At 31.7% G+C, this 25,116-nt stretch overlaps 4 protein-coding genes across 7 annotated transcripts; 2 read left to right on the top strand and 2 right to left on the bottom strand.

The window, feature by feature from the left end:
• Window positions 1-7,227: 7,227 nt before the first annotated feature.
• LOC132702764 (4-hydroxyphenylpyruvate dioxygenase) lies at window positions 7,228-14,009 on the top strand. The gene is made up of 11 exons (XM_060671518.1): window positions 7,228-7,327; window positions 7,702-7,728; window positions 7,790-7,852; window positions 9,117-9,221; window positions 10,355-10,480; window positions 10,533-10,622; window positions 10,679-10,779; window positions 11,902-12,094; window positions 12,149-12,268; window positions 13,254-13,493; window positions 13,793-14,009. The coding sequence occupies exons 1-11, from the start codon at window positions 7,325-7,327 to the stop codon at window positions 13,865-13,867; spliced, it is 1,143 nt and encodes a 380-aa protein (XP_060527501.1). The 5' UTR covers window positions 7,228-7,324; the 3' UTR covers window positions 13,868-14,009.
• On the bottom strand, window positions 13,957-16,038 carry LOC132702762 (uncharacterized). 3 transcript variants are annotated; one of them, XM_060671513.1, is made up of 9 exons: window positions 15,937-16,038; window positions 15,736-15,848; window positions 15,612-15,681; window positions 15,528-15,562; window positions 14,966-15,464; window positions 14,615-14,902; window positions 14,296-14,386; window positions 14,143-14,242; window positions 13,957-14,094 (listed from the first exon to the last, which is right to left on the bottom strand). In XM_060671513.1, exons 2-9 carry the CDS (start codon window positions 15,767-15,769, stop codon window positions 14,048-14,050), a joined length of 1,164 nt encoding a protein of 387 aa, XP_060527496.1. In that variant the 5' UTR covers window positions 15,770-15,848; window positions 15,937-16,038; the 3' UTR covers window positions 13,957-14,047. The 3 variants fall into 3 exon arrangements, with proteins under 3 accessions (XP_060527496.1, XP_060527495.1, XP_060527497.1); XM_060671512.1 differs by lacking the exon at window positions 15,937-16,038 and having other exon boundaries at window positions 15,736-15,928; XM_060671514.1 differs by lacking the exons at window positions 13,957-14,094; window positions 14,143-14,242; window positions 14,296-14,386; window positions 15,937-16,038 and adding an exon at window positions 14,410-14,568 and having other exon boundaries at window positions 14,623-14,902; window positions 15,736-15,928.
• Window positions 16,039-17,023: 985 nt separating this feature from the next.
• Window positions 17,024-19,214, bottom strand: LOC132702763 (uncharacterized). Of its 2 annotated transcripts, none has more exons than XM_060671517.1 (2): window positions 19,064-19,214; window positions 17,024-18,856 (listed from the first exon to the last, which is right to left on the bottom strand). In XM_060671517.1, exon 2 carries the CDS (start codon window positions 18,780-18,782, stop codon window positions 17,619-17,621), a length of 1,164 nt encoding a protein of 387 aa, XP_060527500.1. In that variant the 5' UTR covers window positions 18,783-18,856; window positions 19,064-19,214; the 3' UTR covers window positions 17,024-17,618. The 2 variants fall into 2 exon arrangements, with proteins under 2 accessions (XP_060527500.1, XP_060527499.1); XM_060671516.1 differs by having other exon boundaries at window positions 17,026-18,856; window positions 19,054-19,214.
• Window positions 19,215-19,673: 459 nt separating this feature from the next.
• On the top strand, window positions 19,674-25,108 carry LOC132702761 (protein MTO1 homolog, mitochondrial). Its single transcript, XM_060671511.1, has 11 exons — window positions 19,674-20,020; window positions 20,077-20,195; window positions 21,044-21,251; window positions 21,306-21,428; window positions 21,484-21,650; window positions 21,703-21,919; window positions 22,035-22,285; window positions 23,651-23,775; window positions 23,831-24,040; window positions 24,098-24,377; window positions 24,971-25,108. The coding sequence occupies exons 1-11, from the start codon at window positions 19,807-19,809 to the stop codon at window positions 25,073-25,075; spliced, it is 2,019 nt and encodes a 672-aa protein (XP_060527494.1). The 5' UTR covers window positions 19,674-19,806; the 3' UTR covers window positions 25,076-25,108.
• Window positions 25,109-25,116: the final 8 nt, after the last annotated feature.

The raw sequence follows: 25,116 nt of genomic DNA on the forward strand, positions 1-25,116 counted from the left end.
TCCTGGCTACCGAATTTCGAAATGTGAGAGGGAATGAGATAGAAAAAAGGATCGATGAACAGGACCTGCTCCTCCCACGTTGGGACCCACGGGCGTGCAAAATTAAAGATCCAAATAAAGTTTTGGAAAAAGCGTTGGGTGTAAAGGAATCTGATATATTTGGTTACCTTTGATATTCAATAAACTAGATTGCGTGGTATTATGACACAAATTTTATAAACGATACATGTGATACCTGAAGAAATAAACGTGTTGAATACAATAGTTTTTCTACGACTATTATAAACTGATATATAAAAAGTATGGTATGCAAATATTTGATAAATATCTTCGTGCATCTCGTGACTGAACTGTCATATATAAAATTTGTTGCATAATTAAAACGTCAGCTTCATTACCCACGGCCCGGCCGGGAGTCTCTTCAGGGATCGGATATTTTCTGTCGATTTCTTCACGTCATACATCATTCAAAAATTTATTCAGTCGGTTGTTTGTAAAACACCAAACTGACAGGTAAACAAGCCTAGCCAACTTATATGTTATGTGAAGAAGTTTTTAGATTTCGTAGTAAAAGTCTTAGGGGGCGGCAAAAGTAGCTAAATATTTAAAACAGATTTTCATAACAATTGAAACTTCGGTTACATTACTTTATGTATTCGTATTGATAAACACACAATAAATTACTTTGTCTACGCCAATGGCGAGTTCATACCCCCACTTGGTGACTACACACAACAAGTGGTTATTATAACTTTTCGAATATAGGTCGAAGAAAATAGGACATCCCATTTATTTCCTTTAAGAAATTCTCACAATTAAGTAAAGTGAATTTTAAAACAGCAAAGAAAGGTTTGTACAATATTTAATAGAAAACTGAAATTTGCATATGGTGCAATAATCATGTAAAAGAAAATTTTTTGTTCATAGGTCGAATTTCATCGGTAGGGCACCGATGAAATTCGGTGACTACATAAATAGATAAATTGAAGACTACCTTTGCTGATAATACAGGTAATTTCAATGAATAAGACCCTGATGTTCAACAAGGTCGTGACCGCAAATTATTTCGACCTTTTTCGCTTTGCTGTTCTCATACCTATCTGAGGTGCCTTCCATAATTAATTAATTACTAATTATGAATGTTGGTTAACTTCAAGAACCAATTTCTTGGTTAATTTTAAGACAAAAAATGTGTATAAACAGTAGTCCCCCAGAGATGCCAGAATAACGAACAATTTAAGGAATAAAACTATATTTTAAAAAATATTGGGGTTTTAATTTAGCCTGAAAAAAATAATTGTTGCATGACAGATTGTGTGGAAAAAAAACTATTTTCACTGCAAAATAACATTGCTACAGTTTTAAAAGGACTATTTCTTAAATTCTCTTGTTGGAATACGTACTGACTTTTGAAAGATCGGAGTTCATCTTTGTATTGGTCAACTGGGCGCCTGGAGAAAAAATAAATATTGTACCGTCACAGTAGAAATGATGTAAAGACCTATACCGTTAATTGGATAAATTTTACATAACAAAGGCCCTGTGGCACCCCTGATACAATACCGCCCATATCTGTTTGCCAATATAATATAATTCAACATAGATATCAGGATCAGTTGGTTAATCAGGTTCAAAATCTTGGTATAGTCCAAGAATATTAATATTGTTGCATGATTAGTACTTGCCGTTGCACATTATTTATTATAAATTTAGACTGTTTCACAGGAAAGGAAGGGCAACAAAATTGAGTCATTAAGGTCATCCATATCAAATACTTCTGATCTTATACCTAGAATCACACCCACATGTTACGTATGATATCGCAAATTTAAGAGTTCAATATCAGGCTAGTAGTTATTTAAACACAAAAATGTTGCCCTAAGTTTATTTATATTTATTTATTCGCTCATAAGAGTAGGAGCAAGTAAGAACATGAAAAGCTGTGGACAGCAGTTTTTTAGAAAATTTACTAAAAAGCTAAAAAAAAATGCATAAAACTATCCGCGTGAAGCTTCTAATTAAACATATAAATTTTACATTAAAATAAATTATTTGATTGGAATTTTGAAGTGTTATCTAAAAAAGGAATAATAATTCAAAATAAATGCCATTTTAAACATTTTCATTAAGAAATCAAATAATTAAAATTCGAAGAAAGACGGATAAATCTAATAGATACTGTAGTACCTGTGCATAACAAACAATCCTATTCAGAAATGCACCTATTTAATTAGGAGCAAGCAGTTAAAACGATTTAACAAATACAAGACTTGTACAAAAAGAATTTGTTCCCAGTGAGAAGTTATTGCTATTTTTATATTTTAATTGAACAGATCGTAATTTCCTTGTTTAACATGGTGAACAATTTCATTTTTTTTGTCACCTATGATCTGTAACAAACAAATCAGAAAGTAGACACTGTAATATTTGAAAAAAGAATGAAGGCCTGATCCGCAAAAATACAAAATGGTTACTTAACAGGCTTAAGCTTTTACCAAAATTTTTTAACTGGATGCTGGCATGGGTCCTCAAACGGAAAAAGCTAATAATAATATTTCCGTTAACATAAAACTCCCATAAAATCTTTTAAAACTTGTTGGTATTTACATACAAACCTCGTCCAACGCAGACCGGTTACTTACGACACTGGTTTACTTAATTTACTATCTTGAATATTGCAAAGAGATTATTGTTTTTTATCGTCGTGCCCAGAAAATAATGATATCCCAATCTAGAATATTTTCCTGTAAGATGTGTCCCTACAACAATTATATTCCAAAACGAAAAATCAATATTTATATATTTTATATATTTGGTTCTTCAAAAAAAATTAATTTTTTTTTTAGCTCTTACCCTCTCAAATGTTTCTTTTTGATATAAAAAAAATCCTTACCAAAGATGAGCCCTGCAGCTCAACTCTAAGGGGTCGCTGTTTTTATTGTAGTTTCAGATTTAATTAACATGGGAAAAATTATTTTTTCACTAAAATTAAATTTACGTATAATGTTCGTGATTTTTTACAAAAAAAAAACAATTTATATTGTTAAAGTTGAGTCTATAAGCTTTCCAAAACCGTATAACAAAGTATGATTATCATTAAAAGAACATTAATTACAGCCATTTAAAAATTACTAAATTTTGAACTTTTCAGAAAAGCTTGTAATACTTTTTTACTTACATAATTTCTCAAACTTTTTGTTCTAATTAATAGTCAGTGTTTTATTTTTATGGATTTCAAAATTTAAAATGGTTGTCAGTACGTCGTGAAGGTGGGAGCACTATTAGATCATACGGTTGTCAAATTATCAGTGTCTGCAACACATATATTAAGAAATTATTGTGGATTGTCATTCTTTAAAGCTCTCAGTAATTTGAATTATTATCAGTAAAATGGCTGAAAAGAAAATTTATTTGTTTGGTTTTTCATGTAGAAGATTAAGTAAAAGAAAAATAACCGAGTATACGAAAAGTTTTACAATTATTTTTCTACAAGCATACAGATTCTAACCTCACAATTCCACAGTGTTTTCACGAAGTGATTCGTGATGTTATCAAAGTTTGGAAACCTACTGGTATTCCGGTCTGTCAACCATGTAACGCTATTACTAAAATCATGAAAGCTTATCAAAAGTGGGAACTTTAAAAAATATATAAAAAAACCAAAACTCAGAAACAAAAAATTACGGAGCATACATTTAAAAACCGCCTTGAGAATTTGTTTGATATATCTAATCATAACTCAGCACATTCTTTAACAAAAGCTCAGTTTCGACAGTTTATATATATATATATATATATATATATATATATATATATATATATATATATATATATATATATATATATATATATATATATATATATATATATATATATATATATATATATATATATATATATATATATATATATATATATATATATATATATATATATATATATATATATATATATATATATATATATATATATATATATATATATATATATATATATATATATATATATATATTTATATATATATATGATGACACTATATTCCGGGATATCATCCGTTCGCTCGTTGAACTCCGACTGGAATCCTGCATCCGACTGGAATCCTGCAAATCTTGCATCCGACTGGAATCCTGCAGGCGTTTCGCCAAAATCTCACTTGGCATCTTCAATGCTCGCGCTCCGAAAACACTTCGAACACTCGTGTGTCATCACATTTTTCCATCCGTGAATCAATACGTGAGAATATATATATATATATATATATATATATATATATATATATATATATATATATATATATATATAAATTTTGTGAGTTTAAATAATTCTCACGGTAGTGACCCTCCAGGTATTTTACAATATTCCACAATTTAAAACAAAGAAAGCACACCTTCCACCGAGTGAAAAAGTGGCGTATCTATACATATTGATTTGTTTACCCGACGCAAATAAAAATTGCGTCGCCTGATAATTAATTTACGTTGGATAATAAATGGGAATGAAAATAACAAAATGCCATTCTGTTTATGAAATATATATATATCGATTCTAGTGGGGGCTTCGGCGTAAATCGCTAGCAATTTGATTATTGTCAAATATGTATTACCAAATGATTAAACACTTTTCGACCATCTCGCGGTTAGATTTGGAAGTGTAAAACATGATTTTTAACGAGTCCAGCGAGTTTACACATTTGTCTGAAATTGCCAATGCTAATTACCTAAAACAAATGCTGAACTCTGCCCCCATGAAAAAAAAATCCACTAGCCGTCAATTTTGACAATGAAGATGGGACAGACGCGTTATAGAAACTGTTTATTTAATACATATTACATATTGTATACTTATATTGTCGAACGCCGCAGGTAATTGAAATCCCTTTTAAACATTTGTTAACATTGACGTTGGTATCCAGTATCTGACACAATTCGAGCGACTGCTTAAAATTTGTTAATTTACTATTGACTTGCAAACATATTTTTTGTTTGCGTATATGATTTTTTTTTAAATGTGGATCCTTCTTGGGCTTAACATCAATTTTCTGCGACAAAATTAAAACGACTGGTTTATTTTCTTGTTCGCTCATTAAAGATAATGTTTTTCTGTATAGCCTAATAGTGCAAGACGCCTCGTGGCATACATATATTATTAGCTAGAATACAACAAAAAACAATATAAGCACAATTCACTTTGTTTTAAATATTATGCAAATTTTTCGGCTCCGTAGAAGAGTTATAAACTTCAAGCTAGGGGGAAGAAAAAGAAAAACTACGAATCAAGAAGATCGGAGAATTAAAATAATTAGTGACAGCTGTCCACGGTTATCTGCAAGTGAGATTTTAGCAGAATTGGGTGCAGAAAATGTGTCTCCGAGAACCATCCAATAATAATAGAAGAGGTTATGCTGCCATATGCCGGGTAGGGAATGGCTTTATAGCATATATTCCAGCACAATAATGACCCTAAACACACTGCAAAATAATTAAAGAATCGTTTTTCATAAACAATGTTACGATATTAAAATTTCCAGTGTATTTACCGAATTTTTATCCGATAGAGAACCTATACGAGATCGTTGAAAAAAAAATCGCACTAAAAAAATATAAGGATCAATTATAGTAAGAAATCCAAAATATTTGAAAGTTTATAGATGATGAAACAATTTTAAATCTGATCTCATAGATGCCAGAAAGATGGTTGCAGGTTATTGCAAATAAAGGACACTGGACCAAATACTGACATCCGATTACTAACTAACTTTACCCTAATATTAGCTTAGTATTGTGGTAACTTTAGTACAGCTTATCGCGTCTATAAATGTATTCAGAAGCGACCAAGAGACACGTTTAAAGTTGGTTGCTCCATAATTTTTGTCTTACATGATGATAATGTTGAAATTATTTAAATGTTATTTTGTTAAAAGTTCTGAAATTAATTATTGTAAAAAATTATTACTTTACGTTTTTTCCATCGAGGTTGTATTTAAATAGACATACAGGGTCACTCAATAGTGTGACAAATTCAAATATATATTTATCACAATTTTGAAAATTTTTTGCATACCATGGCATGATATATTGAATTATACATGGTGTTTTCTAAAAACGTGGCAATGGGAAAATATTTTTTTTAATAGAACTTCCTATATATTTTTTCATATTCCAATACACGATATTATTGGCATTTAGAAATTATAAAGTCAAGTCAATTTTTAGATGTGAAGATGTACAATCGGTTTCTCTTTTAAAACTGAGATTTTTCGTACTATTGAACACTGAATAATCATATATACCTAGCTTTTTTTATCATATTTTAGTATGACTAAATTTTAGAAAAAAATAATTATAAATACCCAAGTTTAATTTTCTAAAATATGATATCGAAAACAATCGAAATCGTGGAAAGCAAAGCCGCACGAAAATCTATTTTATGAGAACGTTGACTTCTCAGCCCATTTAAAGATTGCATCAGACAACGTCTATAGTATTAGTAGTAAACTGGCGTGGCAAAAATTTTCATTCAGTCGCGGACTGTCTGATGCAATATTTACAAAATATTGCTTCTTCTTCTAACGTGTGTGGAAATGAATCGCGTATAAAATATTATAAATTTAGTTCCGTTATGAACAATCTCGAATGGATCCTGAAAAAAAAGCTGTACATTGATAGTCTATGATGCAACAAGTTTGATAAACGACACTTTAGTCACGAGGGTGTTTTAGCACAAGAGGCTTGATGCTTTAGTAAACAAGTGCAATACCTTGACTGAGTGACATGTGACGTGACCGCCAGAACCGCCAAGCATCAAAGTGCTATCAGTATTTAAAATCTACCGAAAACATCCAATCTTTCGCGCGACTAAAGGACCCGAAATTTTTGAAGTGATTCGCGGCAGTTTTTTAACTGCGCAGTCCTAATCAGTACATATATTGGATACACTAGAGGTAAGGAGTAGAAAAAACCATTTCACCTTAATAATAATAATAACCCTAATTTTTGAGGTAATGTATTGAATCAAGCTGTATGAACACGAATTAACAAGAATTAAAGTAGCGAAATAAATGGAAATTTAAATGCACTATTACAACTACGCCGAAAGAGTGTTTTGAACATGTTTGTATTTACAAAATCTCCCCAATAAGTACGTTTGAAATAATTTATTAAATCGCATAGATAAATACATATATGCAAAAATCCCAGCTGTCCTTGATATGTTTTGCATAAATTAACAGCTTCGAGAAAGAGCTGTTTATCAGAGCCCGGAGTCTATAAAAACCAGCAACGCAAAAATTTGATTCAGAAGTTTTGTGTGAAAGGTCTTAGTGACAATGGTAAGACGATGCTATAAATACTTCTACTTCTGTATACTCCCATATGGACTGAACGTTAAAATAAGGTTCTACAAAAAAGTTAAATTAAAACTGTCGCGCTCAACAATTTCGGTCCGTTTAAAAGTTTTCGATTATATTCCATTTCGTTTTTTATAAGTGCAATGAATTATTTTAATATCTTATGTTTCTAATTATGAGGTCAGCATTATTATTGTGTTAATTGTTTTGAACTACTAATTCCATAACATGTCCCATATATGTCATTTTATCGAAATCTGCGTACTAATTGTTCACCTAAGCTCTACTGACTTTAACAACACCCGATCATACTGAATACTGCAATACTATGTCGACTATTTTTTTACTTGTTTCAGACCTCATACACCGATAAAGGGAGAAGGGTAAGGGTTTAAAAACAAAAAATATCTAAGCGAATGTTTTCGAACTAATTTGTCCTTTTAGCCTGTTAACGGAAAATTTTTAGCATTTGATCATCTCACCTTCTACGTCGGAAACGCTAAACAGGTAATTTTGCGTTTAAACGTTTATGAGAATCGAGATATTTTCCCCCTTACTATTTTAGACATAAACAAGTTAGAACTAAATACATTCCTGTGATGTTACGGCATACAGTTCTATATTTTATTCTTTATTTTTCAACCACTTTGCGTTTTTTTTTTTCGTTACCACAAAATAGATAAAGTTTTACCTATAAAAGTTGGGTACACTTCAGCGTAGAAGGGGTCTAATATAGGTGGCTCTGAAGAAGTTTATAAATGTATTGCATGCGATATTTTTTTCTAGACATACAGAACCGCCAGAATTGACAAACCTCAACGACCAGTGTTTGACGGCCATAAAAGACCTTACTAATTTTAATTAAATTTATTACACTCGGACTTAAAGTGTAACATTTTCTGTTCTCACATTTAAGCAATCTGGTTTCGATAAACGTAATATAACGTCCTTCTTATCATATCTTGTTCACTGTTGTCCAAATGGGATATTGAAACCGAAAACCACAACATTTTTTTCTTTCATCCAATAATTCACTGTTAACAATATCCTTTATCGAGAATATTGCTGTTTTTGTAAGGTTCTTATTTAAAGAATTAGCTACTAAATAAGCATTCATATACAGACAATTGATATGATTCATGTGATATCGTATTTTGCACTCATTGTGTCACTAATACGTCAACTTCTTTAGCGATAGGATATTTTCTGTAAATTTAAAACTTTGATGGTATTCACGCTGCTTTGCAAAAATGTACCCCAACGTAGAAAAAATATAGTACGCAACATGTTGATAAACTTCTTTGCAGAATTCACCAAAATGTGCTATTTATAATCTAATTTGGTGATAAAACCGTTACATAATATACAATTAAACTTATTATTTACTTATATCAAATATACAAATTGCAAACCTGAGTGAAGTAGAACATAAAATCGAAATATTAAATTTTGTATCATATCGAAAATCTTTAAAAAATACATATATCTGCGCATTTCCATTTACAATGGCGGAAAGTAGATATAAATGACTTATGCATTTCAACTCAGCACTCAGTTCACTAGAGCTTGTTTGGATAAGGACAAAATGCCGCAACTACTTCTGAATGGAATTTAAAAAAAAGTCGCTTTAGAATGTGTATTCTGTCTAATTTTAGGGGTGCTTTATATAAACATATATTTTATACCAGGTAGCATAAGATATAAATTTAAGCAAATATTAAAAGTCCAAGAAAACACTTTAACGCTGCACGACATTTGAAATTAATTTTAGGCTGCAACATATTACATTACGCGGTTGGGATTCCAGCCAATTGCGTACAAAGGTTTGGAAACAGGAGAAAGGAAATACGCCTCTTACGTTGTTCGCCAAAACGAGGTAATATATACTTATTTTTGGTTAAAATTTGCAAAATTATTTCCGGTATATTCTTAGTACCAACTTTTTGATTAAAATAAATTTAAACCAATTTTTTTAACCTAAAAAATAAGATGTTAAAGTAGACACCATATAAATTCCAATAATAAGTCCAAATAAAATTCATAATAAACTTTCTTCCTATTTATCTCTAACAATTATGGGAAATGAACCTTAATTGCAAAATTGGATTGACTTTAATTATGTTTTGCAACAATTTGGTTTCAACTGTACGGATTTTTCTTCATGGCAATTCCAATGACAGTTAAATATCTACAAACAAAAGTTTTTCAAAGTGTTTCATAAAGTGCAGGGTAGATATGATTACATCTGTGTCCTAAAATTAAGCCAGGGGGTGTCAAAATCTATTGCACGGAATCCCTGCGACTTCTTCGCATCCAAAAATGACACTTTTCTATATATCTTTTGTATCTCGCTTCATTTTTGTATAACACATAAAACCCAATTTAAGTAGATGTGTGTATTATATTTTGCACGTGAATAGATTTATTTGTGGACCATAAAACTCTCTACAATGCCTGCTTTTCAAGATTTAGGGTGGTGAGGGCCTATTTATTTCACTTTTGAATGATTCAAAATGTTTTTTTAAAAACTAATGAAAAATAAATATTGCTAGAAATGAGCAAAGGTAACTTGATTTGTTTTATCTGTTTTTTATGTTCATTACGTACGCGTAGTGAAGTGATTCGATTTTTTGTATTTTAAGTAGTAACTTGCATATTCTAAAATAGTAATATGCTGTAATTTGAAAACCAAATATTTGATTAAATATGTTCTACTTAAAATTGATACGGAAATATGCTCTCGAAATTAAATTACATATAGAAGTTACTTGTTTAGTAGTTATTTTAAATGTGTACACTTTTGTTAAATCTTTAAAAAAATTGCTGAAGAATATATAGCCAATTTGGTGAACTGACTATATAGTTTTCGTTTGTGAATATGATTTATTTTCTTCAAAGTTGAATGTTTCTTTATTAATTTGGCATTTTATTGATCATTCCATTTGAAGTTAAAAAAACTAAATAAATCTCTATTCCTCTGTTGACTGATTAAACGTATTTCATTTCTAGATAACATTCATTTTTAAATCTGCCTATGAAGCAAGCGAAACCGAATTCAGTGAACATCTGGTGAAACACGGAGACGCAGTGAAAGATATAGCATTTACTGTAAAATGTTTGGACGGAATAGTTAAGGTACATTTTATTCAAACTTTTGATTCAGAAATTGGATAATCTTTATATTTAGAGAGCTGAAGAGAAAGGCGCGAAAATTATTTGTGATATTTGGGAAGAGTCCGATTTTAATGGGACAGTAAGGTTTGCTACTATCCAAACGGTTAGTATTCACTGAATATAATATCGTAGTATTGAAAACTGATTTTAAAATTGTAGTACGGTGATACGGTACACACATTTGTCGATAGAACATTTTACAATGGATTATTTTTACCTGGATATGTCCACATTCCGGAAGATATTTTGGGCAAACAACTGTAAGTATTCTTTTTTATAATTTGAGTTTGTGATTAACGGATCTCTTGGATGATTTTTACATGTTCTTCAAAAGAAACAAAACGTTCCTAACGTTTGCTTGGAACTGGTAGACAGCGATTCAGTAGAAATACTAAGATTTTGTTTGAACTTCCATTATTTTTATTTTTTCTTTACACGACGTTTCGGGCAGATGTATCACTACCCGAGCCTGCACTTAATGGCGCATAGATAATGGAAATTCGACAATCTCTTAGTAAAACTGTTCTAGATACATCGCTTTCATAGGTAAATGATTTTGGCTTATTGAATGCAATAAAACTACCTGGGCCGGTTCCAGTACAATTTCGTAAAACACTTAAGTTGTACAACAAACTAAAACAAATAATTTAATTATTTTATTTCATTTAAAAGATTTTTTAAAATCCGATTCCAGATATACTGAACATGCATTAATTAAAAATTAGTAAGTAGCTATAGTAATATAGCAGAAATTGTGATATTATTTTAAGTATGTGAATTTTTGAATTCACCCTGGAGATAAATAAAAAGACAACGTTCTTATTATGTTATCCAAATCTAAAATAGATACTGAATATAAGAACTAGTATTAATTACGCACACACTACTAATAATTTATATGACGCCTATTTATTTATAAGATTCAAATCGCAGGTCGTCATGGCTACAGTTCATGTGAAACCAGCAGTGTCTAGTCTAGTCACGAACTCGTGATGACTTCAAGGATCAGCCGGGAAAATATAAATCTAAGTTTAAGAAGTATTTTCAGTTCAAACTACACGGAAATACAACGTATTTGACTTTTTAAAATATAGCCCACAATACCACATTAGGCGACGTCATTTACGTCTCGAACGTAGCCGTGTGACTTTAAAATACTGATGGCTATTATATGCAATGTATTGCAAATATAGAGAACTAGTGACCTGCACTGTACTCTGTCCCTGTCGAACTGTATTTCGCTTTTATATCACCAGCAAATATTCGCGTTTTCTCTTGAAAGGCGTGCTCTGTAGTCAGGCGTTCTTCTTTCCCAAGTTTTTTTTTTTGGTTAAGGGGGTCGTTGGTCAAAATAAAATTATTACGATTGTAATGTGTTAAAGACCTCCGGTAAAATTGGACTTCATAGACCACGTCGTTGGAAATCAACCAGATGGTCAAATGGAGTCTGTAGCAAAATGGTACGAAACGATACTGCAGTTCCATCGATTTTGGTCAGTCGACGATTCTCAACTCCACACGGAATATTCAGCGTTAAGGTCAATAGTAATGTGCAACTGGGAAGAGAATGTTAAGGTAACCAAATCCAAAAAATATATATATTCGTTTTTAGGCAAATCTGTGTTACAGTTGCCAATAAATGAACCCGCCCCAGGAAAGAAGAAAAGTCAAATACAGGAATACGTCGATTATTACGGTGGCGCAGGAGTACAACACATCGCGCTAAACACTCAAGACATCATATCTGCTGTAAGTTTGAAGTTAATGGTCAATAAGAAAGTTGAATCATTTTATTTTTCGCAATTAAAAAACTAATATTACTCACTAATACTATAAACGAAACAAAATCGCTTTATTCTCGAAAATTGATTTTGAAAATTCTTGTACATGTGAAATGTCTAATTACGTACTTTCGTGGGGAGTAAGATATTTTTTGTTACACTAACATTTATATTTTTATTGGTCAATTTAGTGTAACTTCGCCGGGCAAATACTTTAATAATAATAATAGTAGTTAATAATTTTAAGTTCTCAAAATAAAAAGTTAATAATTTGTCCTATTGTTAGTCTAGCAAAAAGAAAAAGAACATTTACCCTTCTACCCTACCCTAGATTGTTTGTTTTATTGCTTGCTATTAATGCAGTAATAATAAAGACTCGCTCCCTTCTCGAAGAATGAAATTCAAAATCCATGCGAATATGATTACGAAATTTTGTTCTCTAAAACGATTTTTTGGTCAATTCTCATACATTGGAACAAGTTGTTTATTAGCATATTTTTGAAATAATAATCGCTTTTTGATTATGCTGTTTAAATTGCCGCATCTACTTTTCTTTTTTTAATAAACTGTTCAGTAGTCTAGTGACGCTTGCTTGAATCCATCATTGTTTCAACTTTCAATGTTAAACCTATGTGAATGAAAACAAACGTTTTCGCTAATTTTTACGCAACAATTTCTAAATTATTTTGCAGTAAAAATGCAAATTTGATCTATCAATTTTTTTCCAATTTGGAAGTATACATATTTTCATGAAAAAATACATGTAGAGATTGCATTGCGTCTACCGTCTTTACTTTGTTCTATAATAAAAATAAAAACGTTTCCCATAAAAAATCAAAACTTTGCGATAGAAGCGGGGGTAATCGCAATGCCAAAAAAATGCCAAACTTGTTACCTGATGCAAAACTAGTAAAATTATGATCGAACGGTGATTAACAGAAATTATATTTCAGGTGAAACACCTGAAGGCAAGAGGGCTGGAGTTTTTAGAAGTGCCAGACAGTTATTACGATATTCTAAAGGAAAAACTCAAAGACAATAGCGTAAAGATCGACGAAGATATGAAAATTTTGCAGGAATTAAAAATCCTCATCGATTATGATGAAAACGGGTATCTGCTGCAAATATTCACGAAAAATATGCAGGACCGTCCAACGCTGTTCATCGAGGTGATACAAAGGAAAAACCATAACGTAAGGTTTTCCTGCTACCTTTTTTTATATTGGTTAAAAAAAATTGTAGAGCCAAAACAATAAATATTGCTGCAGGGAGAGAATTTAATAGCTTCAAGATAATTTTAAAGATTTTATAATAGTTCCATTACTTATCACAATTTTAAAAGACTGTTTTAATGGTTGTGACAAATATAAATTCAAAAGATATGCAATTTAACAATATTTTCAATTATGGTGTTCAAAAAATTATATTTAACGGATATTATATTTTAAGCCTAGATTTTCTCCTGGAACTCACAAAAAAAAATTTTTTTCAGGGGTTTGGCGCTGGCAATTTTAAAGCTCTGTTCCAAGCAATTGAAATAGAGCAAGCAAAAAGAGGAAATCTGTAAACATAAAACAACAGAAAAGACAACAAAAGACACCTTGATTATTCTTTAATAAGATGTGTAAAGTTGTTATGATAAGATGCTGAGTTAGACCTTAATTTAGAAATAAGTAACATAAAATAAATAATAAATAAGTAATATAAAATAAACTTTATCAATTAACAAAATACAAAGTAAAAGAAATTATGTTGTGTCACCTTCCTGTGTAATCATGTTCATATCCCAATATCCTAAAACTTTTTTTATGAAAATCATATATAATTTTTTATGTTACATACCTGGCATTGTGTCTTCTCGTGGCCTGTACAGCCCTCGGTGTTTGGAACATTTATTAAGAGCCATTAGTTCTGTTTTGTTCAAATCCTGATGTAAATAAAACTACAAAACAAAAATATTAAACAACAGCCAAATGTACTAAAAATAGAATTAACTTTTTCACATTCTTTGCATGCCCATCCTGGTAAATTTTGCCTTGCTTTTCCTCTAACAATAGGCTCCGCCTCCAACTGGTGGTCTGGCACTCTATTACAATTTGTTTCATTAATTACAAAATCTATTATAAATGGCAGAATAAACAAAATTTTTATAAAGGAAATTTTATCTGAGTTTTAAAAAAATTGTTTAAAAAGATCAAATTCAAACAAAGCAAGACTGAATTGTTCTCCAAATTTTCTGTGAATTTTTTTCCAGCCAGTGGTATTTAGCTAAAATTATAAGTAATAGATGGCACTTGTCATAACAATAACTTACCCTTGAACCTGGGCAAAAAATTCATTGATATCCTTGGAATTTAAAAATGTTTGCATTCCACTTTTTTCTGCACCATCTATGGATTTTCCCTGAACTTTTTGTGTGCTTATGGGCCTGCTATTTCCTTGTCCTTGTAGATTATAGGGTAAACCAATGCCAAAATCAATACTGTGAACCACTTGTTCTTTCGAAGATTCATTCTTATTTAACAAACTGATCATCTTTGTTATTCCTATGTCATGACTACCATCCAGATCAACATAGGTTTCATCCAAATTCGAATTGACCCTATAAAACGAATTACTTAATCAAAAATAATATCTACAAACTACAAATTAATTTATAACTTGCGTTTTTTCTTTAAAATCAGGAATTTCAATTTTTTTGTGGGAAAGAAAGATCTGCGTTAATGTAGAATTATTTTGCATGGCTTGTTTTTTCTTTTGCAAGCAGGAATTAGTTTTGATACCACGTTTAGAAATAATTTTTGCAACCGGAGGAGTGGCAGCAACAACTGAAGTGTCAAAATCTCTCATCTCCTTTGCTGAGGAGTTTCTCAAAGTAAATGCAGCAACTTGCTTTTTTTGTTTCTGTTTTGAAAAATGTTTAACGGAGTACTCAGAAGGGCCAGTTTTTTCTAGTTTTAGACTTCTTTTATGAAGGTTACTTCTTTTCGATTTTTTTATTTCTGGGCTATCTAGCTTATTTGATTGATGATACTCATCATCATCGGATATCACTACAGAATTGTCAGATTTATCACAGATGTGAAACATATCAGGGCTTTCACCCACATTTGCTCTTGGAATCGACAGAGGTTCATTTTGACATGTTTCTTTTAAGATATTCTCTGCAATGATAGATATTAACTAAAGATGTTTGTGTTAAAGTTATAAAGCTTAGAAGATTATACCTTTATCATTACATATCACAGAAGTGTTTGATGACCTGAAAATTAAGTTTTAACAATATTGCAATAATCCTTTGGATCACTTACAGTACTAGGGACTTATTAGCAACTTGTTTCTTAATCTGTGTAAGCCTACAGTCTAGCTCGTCTGCTACTTCTAAAACACTTTTACATTCTATAGGAACTACTCAACAATTAAATACTATATTACTTTTAAATTCCCTTTTAATGCTAAAGATCATCATGGAAATTGCTTTCAATTCCTCGGTGGATTCGGCCTGCCAAACTTTGTAAATACCTTCATCGAATAAATTTTTCCAATCTCTATAAGCAATATGACGATTCATGGTACTAAGTGTTTAAAATTTTTAGCAAAAGGGCATATAACTCAAGTATAAATGACTAAACTTACCAAAACAAAATAACATTAATGCAGTGCTATTGGCCAAAATTGCAAGGATCATTCGGCCAAAAACAGTGGTAAGAAAAACTAAAAAAGTTGTCGACCTCAGATCGAGATATTTTGGTCCTTTTTCAGGGTATACTATTTTTTTAACGGCTCATTTTCGGAGTTATTGACTTTGTTGTAATTAGATATACAACATGGAAATAGTGACCTTGCTGACATGCGAGTCTCGAACTGTATTTTTGTGATCTAGCGCCGTAAAGTTACCGAGTTTGCTTTATGCCGCGTTGACGGCTTTCTCAGTCCTGAACTGTAAAACCACCTCGAGAAAGTTGCGTAGGATTTTTTTTCTTATTGGATTAGTCTTGTTTGCACTAAATGCATTTTAAAGACAACTAACATGCTAGGTTGAGAAAATATGACTTCGATACTTTCAATACTAGACACACTGGAAGTTTGGAAACGTATTTGATCGACATTTTTCGCACTAACGGAGCGAATACATTCGCTAATATGACCGTCAGAATTGACAAACGTCGAAATTCAAACCGTGCGGTAAAATCTCCGAAAAAATCCGATTGCTCCCAAACCCGTGGTAAAATCACCGAAAAGTCCAAAGTGGCTCGGATCAGTCGCAAACGAGAGATCTTGGAAACGAAGCTGATGTCAGTAGTGACGTTCCCGCACGCTAGATCGGTGTGTAAACCGCAGTGAGTGAAAAATTAGTATATTATGCAACAAGTGACTCACGAACTTATTTGACACAAGCGGAGCGAGTGTTTAATAAACGAGTAACTTAAAAAGTTTACCGTACGGGTTGCATACTATACTTTTTCTACAACCGTTAGTTTTTGGCTACATTTTCGCAAAACACGAATACATTCACTGACATGACAGTCAGAATTAACAAACGTCACAATTCAAGGGGTGGGAAATATCTCCGAAAACATCCGATTGCTCCCAAACCCGTGCGGTAAAATCCCGAAAATGTCCGAAGTGGCTCAGATCCGTTCCCGCTTCCAACACGTTAGATCGGTGTGTAATTAGGCATTTTGCAGGCGGGAATAGAAAAACAGCATTTGAGTCACGAATTTATTTGGCACTAGCGGAGGGAGTTTTTAATAAACCAGGGACGTTTACCGAACATGCTGCATACTATACTTTTTCTACGACCCTTAGTTTTTGGGTACTTCACTGACATCAGAATTGACAAACGTTAAAATTAAAGCCGTGGGGTATAATCTCCGAAAATATCCAATTGCTCCCAATCCCGTGCGAAATGACTCGAATCCGTGGGACAATAAACTCACGTGGTAAAGTGACGCTTTCCGCACGCTATACTGGTGTATAATTAGGTATTTTACCGAAGGGAGTAGAAAAAACAAATTAATGGATGAAAATAGACATAGTAATAAAAGGTGTTATAAAATTTTATAGAAATATTTTATTCAATAATGAACAATAATCTCTTCACTTGTGACTTTGTATCATTTCTTTAAACGATAAAGAGAAATAACTAAAATTTGTTTCTAAATAACTAAACTCATTTTCTATTTTTCTCATATCAGTAGCAGCAAATTTCACAAGGTTTTACAGTCACTATGCAAACTAGTTTTTTCAAGAACTGTAGTAGGAAAGTAGTTTTTTATGTTATAAGGAATAAATTCCAATGTATATCACAGGATAGTTTACTTAAATTCCTTAAACAAATACCTCAATTTCGCAGATATATTGCCTTCAATTTTAGTTTCATTTTGTTTTAAAGAATTTAATACAAAAATTGCTTGCAAATATAACATTTTTTTGAAAGCATTTAAAATTACTTCTTGATTTCCTACAAAAATAAAATACCCAATTATTCCGACTGTTTCCTTGTAAACATCCAACATATCCTCCTTTGATTCATGAAGCATGAATAATATTTTACAAAAATAAATAAATATAGAGTCTACAAAACAGAAATCCACACTAATAAAAATATAGGAAAGTGCTTTGATGTAAAATATTAACTGATTATCAAGTGGAAAGATATTCTCTTCTTTAGAAAGATATTCCAAGACTTTTTTAGAAGCTTCATTAAACATATCACATGAGGAAATAGCTAAAACTAAATTGTCATCTGAAAATTTGTTAGTGTAGCTACAAACATTCGTAACAATCTGTAAGAAAAATCTTATTAAAGTTTTACTGCAGTCATTAACTTCAAAATCTGAACTGCTAATATCAAGAATTGTTTGCAATCCTGTTATTACAGATTTATAAAGTTGAATATTTACTAATCCTTGTTCCAATTTAAAGTTATCAGTTATTTTTAAAACAGTTTCTAAAGTTTTTTCAATTAATTCCTTATTTACAGAGTTGTTAAGAATAAAGATTAGTTTATCTACTTCAGTAGTCGTTAAAAAAGGCAAAGTATCATATGAATGGGCTACTGCAGCAATAAATCGATTCACTTGTATCAAAACCAAACTATCATCTGTGTCTAATTCTCTGAGAACAACTTTAATTTCCTCTTCTGTTATATTTTTATCACATTCTGCACAAAGCAAATTAGCTAACATACCTATAATAATTTCTATAAACCTAGGCTCATCAATTCTACTTATGGCACTACATGCTAGTGCTGGAAATTCCAAATTAAAAAGATATTTACACACATCAGTGTCTGCGGTCATGTCCCATAAAAAACAATAATCTTCTTCAATTTCGTTATTCCATTTTAAATCCGAAAGTTGAAGAAGAGTTTTCAATACAAATGACTCACTGTAAAGAGAATCTCCTATCATATCACCTTTTATTTTCTGTCTTGTTTCTTCGTCCAAATCCGAAGAGTATATATTTGAGGAACTCATTTTGCCAACCAGCTCCACAACAACCACTGCCTTTGTTTAGGTCATCAAATTGGTAAAATTGAACATTCCACTACCTAAAGTGAATTTAAGTTAATATTGGTCGAAATTTAAGTATTTTAAAAAATAGATAAATAAATATATATATATATATATATATATATATATATATATATATATATATATATATATATATATATATATATATATATATATATATATATATATATATATATATATATATATCCACATATACAACAGAAAAGTCCTATACCATAGCTTACAAGCAGCCTTTATGACCGACTGGTGTTTTGATTCATAGGCAAAAAAAGGAATATTTTGGCAATAATACTTAATAAAAACATAATTTTTTTATAAGTGAAATCAAAATCAAAACCGTGCCATCGAACTGTTAATATGGAAAACATGACGCCATCTTCGTATTTGGCATAGATTAGATGTAAACAAAGCTCGATTCTTTTTCTTCGTCATTTTACAAATAGTTGGGCAAAACTACTATGACCATTCGATCATTACCGACGTCCATCGAGGAATTTTTTTTTTGATCATAGATTAACACTTACAATGAAGAATATAACTAAAAAAAATCTACATTGCCCCGCTCCACCGTGGACCATCCGGGTCCATCCGACCTACATACCGGCGTCAACGGTCAAAACAGCGGAGCCGCCAGAACTTAAATACATAAAAACGATCACCAAACACTTCCGAAACACAATCATACGAAAAAAGACCGATATCAAGGTTTTTGGGACGAATACAACGGATTCTGCTAAGAGCGAGCGGAGGTTGAACCGCCTCGTGCAATGCTCCACCACAGAATCAAAACCCAATTACCTAGGCCATTGGAAGCAAAAAAGAAGAAGCAAACTTTCTAACCTGAAATTTTTATCATGTTGGGGAATTGATTTGTATTAATGTAGAGTTAGACCACCAAAATATTTTTAACTTAAATAATTAGCGATTATGAAATAAATCTATTTTGGTATATATACATACTCAAATAATGTTGCAGTTGAGAATGAATTCGTTTCGAAAATTGTATTGTCAAAACTGGGTCTATCAAAAAAGCCCCAAAATGAGTTTGACATCATTTTGTAAGAACGTGAAATACGATGTTATTGTAATTGGTGGAGGGCATGCGGGAACTGAAGCTTGTGCAGCTGCTGCCAGAATGGGAGCAGTTACCTTGCTTATAACCCACAAGAAGAATACTGTTGGTCAGAACTCAATAATATTAGTATACAATAATTCAAATATTGTTGGTAATTTGCAGGGGAAATGTCATGCAATCCTTCATTTGGCGGGATAGGTAAGGGGCACTTAATGAGAGAAATAGATGCCCTTGGAGGAGTATGCTCTAGAATGTGTGATAAATCGGGTATACAATATAAGGTAACAACCAGGTTTCATTCTTGTTTGTAATAATATTAATATTTACTTTATATTTATTACTAGGTATTATGGAAATGAATTATTTTTTATTTGAGTCTCTCCCATAAATAAATACAACAATACAATAAATTGAGTGGCAAATGTTAGTTCTTCGAAAGATGTTGAAACTTAAATTTAGTTTTTAAAAAGTAGTATATTTTTGTAACAGATAAAAGTATTTAATTCAAAATGAGTTGTAAAGTCCAAATCTTTTTACTTCATACTCAAACATACATCAAAAACAAACTTGGTGAATTGATATCTTAAATTCTTTGAGGTATATGGTTTATCGAAATTGCACTCTCTAAAGGGTTACTATTACACATCTTGTCCATTTACATAAAACAAGCAAACTGTTGCACATGAATGTTTTGATAACTGTTATTCCTATGCATGATGTTTTCGTATTATTCAGTTTTTATTTTATTAAAAAAATTTGCTTTTAGCTTATTTTTTGTATTACTAAAATTGTAGGTATATCCTGTTGGGCTGGTTCAGTAAATGTGTAATGGCATAATGATTTCTATTGGTCTACTTATCTATCTTTTCAGTTAATGATTTTTATATCTTTACTTGTTTTAAAATTAATAAAAATTTTCGAAAGTTAAGTGTATCATTTTAATATCTAATATTTACTGCAAGTCTTAGTATTTTGATGTATACCATCTCATCTCCATGGTGCCTGAAGCATATGGAACACTGTGCATAAATGGCAAGGAATAGATCTGTATATGTTTTTATTCAGTAGTAGATTTGATACCTCGCACATAACATAATTTTTTGATTTTTGTTATTTGTTTTGGTTACAGGTTCTGAACAAGAGAAAAGGTCCTGCGGTGTGGGGTTACAGGGCACAAATTGATAGGGACTTATATAAGAAGAATGTACAGGAAGAACTTTTTCAAAATACTGAAAACTTACATGTGCTTTTTGCTCCAGTGGAAGATTTGTTAGTTAAACATTCTCAAACTAACTCAAATAATCAGCCACTAGTTGATTGTAAAGGGGTAGTATTGGGTAAGTCAAGAAGAAAATCAGGAAAAGTGAAGGTCATTATTTACTATGTTTAAGATGATGGCACTTGTATTACCTCAGATTGTGTTGTAATAACCACTGGTACATTTTTAAGAGGTCGAATAAATATTGGTTTGGAAATTTATCCTGCAGGCCGACTTGGAGATCGTAGTGCTGTAGGTAAAGTTAATTCATTGTTTCAAATCCTTTGACATCTCTTATCAATTATTTTCAGGACTAGCCAATACTTTAAAATCTTTGGACTTAAAAATAGGCAGATTAAAGACTGGTACTCCCCCAAGATTAAAAAAAGATACTATTGATTATACTGTTTGTACAATCCAAAAAGGTGATAATCCTCCCTTACCCTTTTCATTTATGAATGACTCAGTGTGGTTGAAGGTAGTGACTCTGTTCTTAATTTTGACATGATTTTTCCTTTTTTTGGTTTTAGCCAGAAGATCAATTGGATTGCCACCTTACAAATACCACTCTAGCAATTGAAGATATAGTAAAGAAGAACCTACATTTAAACCGTCATGTGTTTGAGGAGGTCACAGGTCCTAGATATTGTCCCAGTATTGAATCAAAGGTTTTACGGTTTGGAGGAAGAGAACATCAAATATGGCTTGAACCTGAGGGATTTGACAGCAATGTTGTTTATCCAAATGGTACTTAAAATTCCACTTTCAAATTTTTATTACCCTACCTTGAACAAAGAATAAGTCAGATCCCAAAGTTCCTTTAAAAATATGTTGATTAGTGCATTCTTGTCCTTATTTTCAGGTCTGTCATGTACTCTTCCAGAAGACCTGCAGCAAAAATTACTGCACACAATTCCGGGTCTTGAAAATGCCACAATGTTGCGACCTGGATATGGAGTAGAATATGATTTTGTAGATCCTAGGGAGTTATATCCTACATTAGAAGTGAAAAGAGTTAATGGGTTATTTTTGGCTGGTCAAATAAATGGTACAACAGGTTATGAAGAAGCAGCAGCACAAGGGATACTAGCTGGCATTAACGCAGCAGCAAAAGTTAGTATGTATTCAATTTCTAAATTAACCATATATGTTTGTGAAGGCAATTTATTATTATTATGATTGTTATTATTATTATCATTTGACAGTAGGTGGACAACAATTCGATATCTTTGACATAATAGGGTTCCATGAACTCACTGTGAACTATTTCACCAATCTTATATATCTTTAGGATGGTTGGGCTGGAGTGATCTTTAAATGCTCTCTGTACCAGGAGTTCAAGCGATGTGGCTCACCCATCTGAGGTCTTTCTGGTGGTTGGTAACTGTGAAGGGTTGGCCTGACAGGGTATATTTGTTGTTGGGGTTGTTGATTCCAATGTATATGGCATTGCAATACAGCTTGGTGTTGTCTGCAAAGAAGCTTATTCTGTTCTGTATGTCTGTCGCCATATTACTGTACACCAGAAACAGCAACAGCCCAAGAACTGATCCCTGGAGCACCCCCACTCTCTACACACCTCCCATCAGACATGGCTTCTTCGATCCTAACTTGTTATCTGCACTCGGTGACGAAGCACAGCAGTGTGTGAAACAGGACCGTGTCGAATACCTATTCAAAAATTTGTTTGATAAAAATTCATGTTTGAGAAACTGTATGGTTTTCGTTTTGCCTCAGTTGATTTAATATTGGGTCTGGGTCTAGACAATTCTATCTATATAATATGAAAAATTTAAATAGGGTGATATAGATATTACTGATTAGTAAACTAAAGTAACCAAAAAATAGTGAGATATATATGGTTAAGTTTTATTGAAGGCAATTATACAAAGTTTCTTCCTGTGTCTGTTATTCACAAAGATTTATTTCTAATTATGATAGGATTTTTCTGTGTCCGTCCAAAAAATATTAGTGATTTTTAGCTGTTTTCATAGGAGTAATTTCTCAGTCAGTGCTCCACATTGAACGAAAATCGTTAAAGTGGGTGATTATGAATTACAATATATGTAATATCAATACAATCTAATATTTGCGAAATCATTTGCACGTTTTAGCAAATAATTTAAACCAAAAAATGGAATTAAACGAGTACATCTAGACAGATGTTTGGAGGTGGTAGAAAAAAGACAATGGAAATTCAGTCTCTTAGTATTTCTACTCTACTTACAAGCTGGAGGATTTAATAATGTTTTCAATATTCTATATTGTCTAAAAAAAGCAATAAATCGAATTTGGCTTACAAACAAGATTTTCTCTTTTAAGAAAAAGTCATGGATTCCATATTTTTCAAAAACGTGTCTAGTCCACTTGCTTTACCGACGCCAGTGGTGTAAAAGACACTTAATTTAGATCGACTTTATTTGGGCCAAACTCAGTAGCGATCATAAGCAGTCATCCTAAGATGGGCGTTCTTTCTAGGTGCAAAAGAAGCCGCCGGTTATAATAACTCGGACTGAAGGTTACATTGGAGTGATGGTTGACGACCTTACTACTTTAGGCACTACTGAACCTTATAGAATGTTTACTAGCCGAGCAGAGTTTAGGTTCTGTCACAAAATATTCTATTTTATGAGAAATGATGGAGGTTTACTTTTGTAGGTTAACATTACGTCCTGACAATGCAGACCAACGATTGACCCCGAAAGGTTATCAAGTAGGTTGTGTATCACAAGAAAGGTATTTAAAGATGAGAGATACTGACCAGAAACTAAAAGAAGGTATCCAATTGTTAAAAGATATAAAAAAATCGGCAAATAGGTGGAGAAAGTTGATTGGAGCAAAACCAAGCAAAAATCATACGTGGAAAAGGTAATTGATTGGGTTAACTGAATATGTACTTTTTGTTATGGGAACTGCATTTTTCAGTGCTTTTGATATGCTAGACGTCTATAGTGAGAATATTACTCTAAGCAGGTTAGCAGAGGCAGAACCTGCATTAAAACATTTGACTCTCGACCATATGCTAGAAAACCGACTTTGCATTGAAGCTCAATATGAAAGCGCGGCTGCTGAACAACGAGAAGAGGTTGAGGAAATTAGGAAAGATGAAATGTTAATGATTCCAAAGGATCTAGATTATAATTCGAAGAGTTTGAGTTTGAATTCAGAGGAAAAAGAAAAGCTCTCATATATTCAGCCCCAAAGTGTAAGTTCAATTCAGTTTTTTTATGATATAGTTATTTCTCAAAGATGAGTTATTTAAAAAGATATTAAAATCAGACATAAAAGCTACTATTTATACGTTCCTTCTGTTTTGTAAAAACTAATGGTCCCTGACAAAGCATAGTATGCAACATGTTGGTAAACTTCTTCAGTCACTCCTATATGAAGCACTGACTTCGCTCATGCCTCAAAAACAATGGAATTTATCAAAGTTGTTGCCTAATATGTGTTATCTCTATGAATCAGACATCAGATACATCTTACCTGCTGTTGAAGCTGTGACAGTGACTTTAGAGAATGTCAAAATATTGCACCACACCTTGGAAATACCAATACTACAGGCTTTTAACATAAAATAGATCCAAATTTGCACTTGCTATATATTAATGATGTATACATTATATTGTTGCGTAATAATGTCTAAATGTAGATTTTTTTGTTGATTACTAGTAAATTTCTTTGATCCAGTTTAATTGGTTTTTAAACACATACCAATGGCAATCATTTATTTTTAAATGTGGGAAATATAAGTTTTTTTTTTAATTTTGAGAAATTTTAGTGTACTGTATTTTTTAGATAGCTGCTGCTAGTAGAATACCTGGAGTAACGCCATCCTCGTTATTGAGACTACTAAGATTTGTTAAACAGAATTATTATTTGCAAGAACAACTCGGTAAATAGGCTTAGTGAATCTCTTTTAAATTGTAATTGTTGTACAATAG

This window comes from Cylas formicarius, unplaced genomic scaffold (genome assembly GCF_029955315.1).
Source record: "Cylas formicarius isolate icCylForm1 unplaced genomic scaffold, icCylForm1.1 PGA_scaffold_6__28_contigs__length_40554024, whole genome shotgun sequence".
Taxonomy (NCBI): Eukaryota; Metazoa; Arthropoda; class Insecta; order Coleoptera; family Brentidae; genus Cylas; species Cylas formicarius.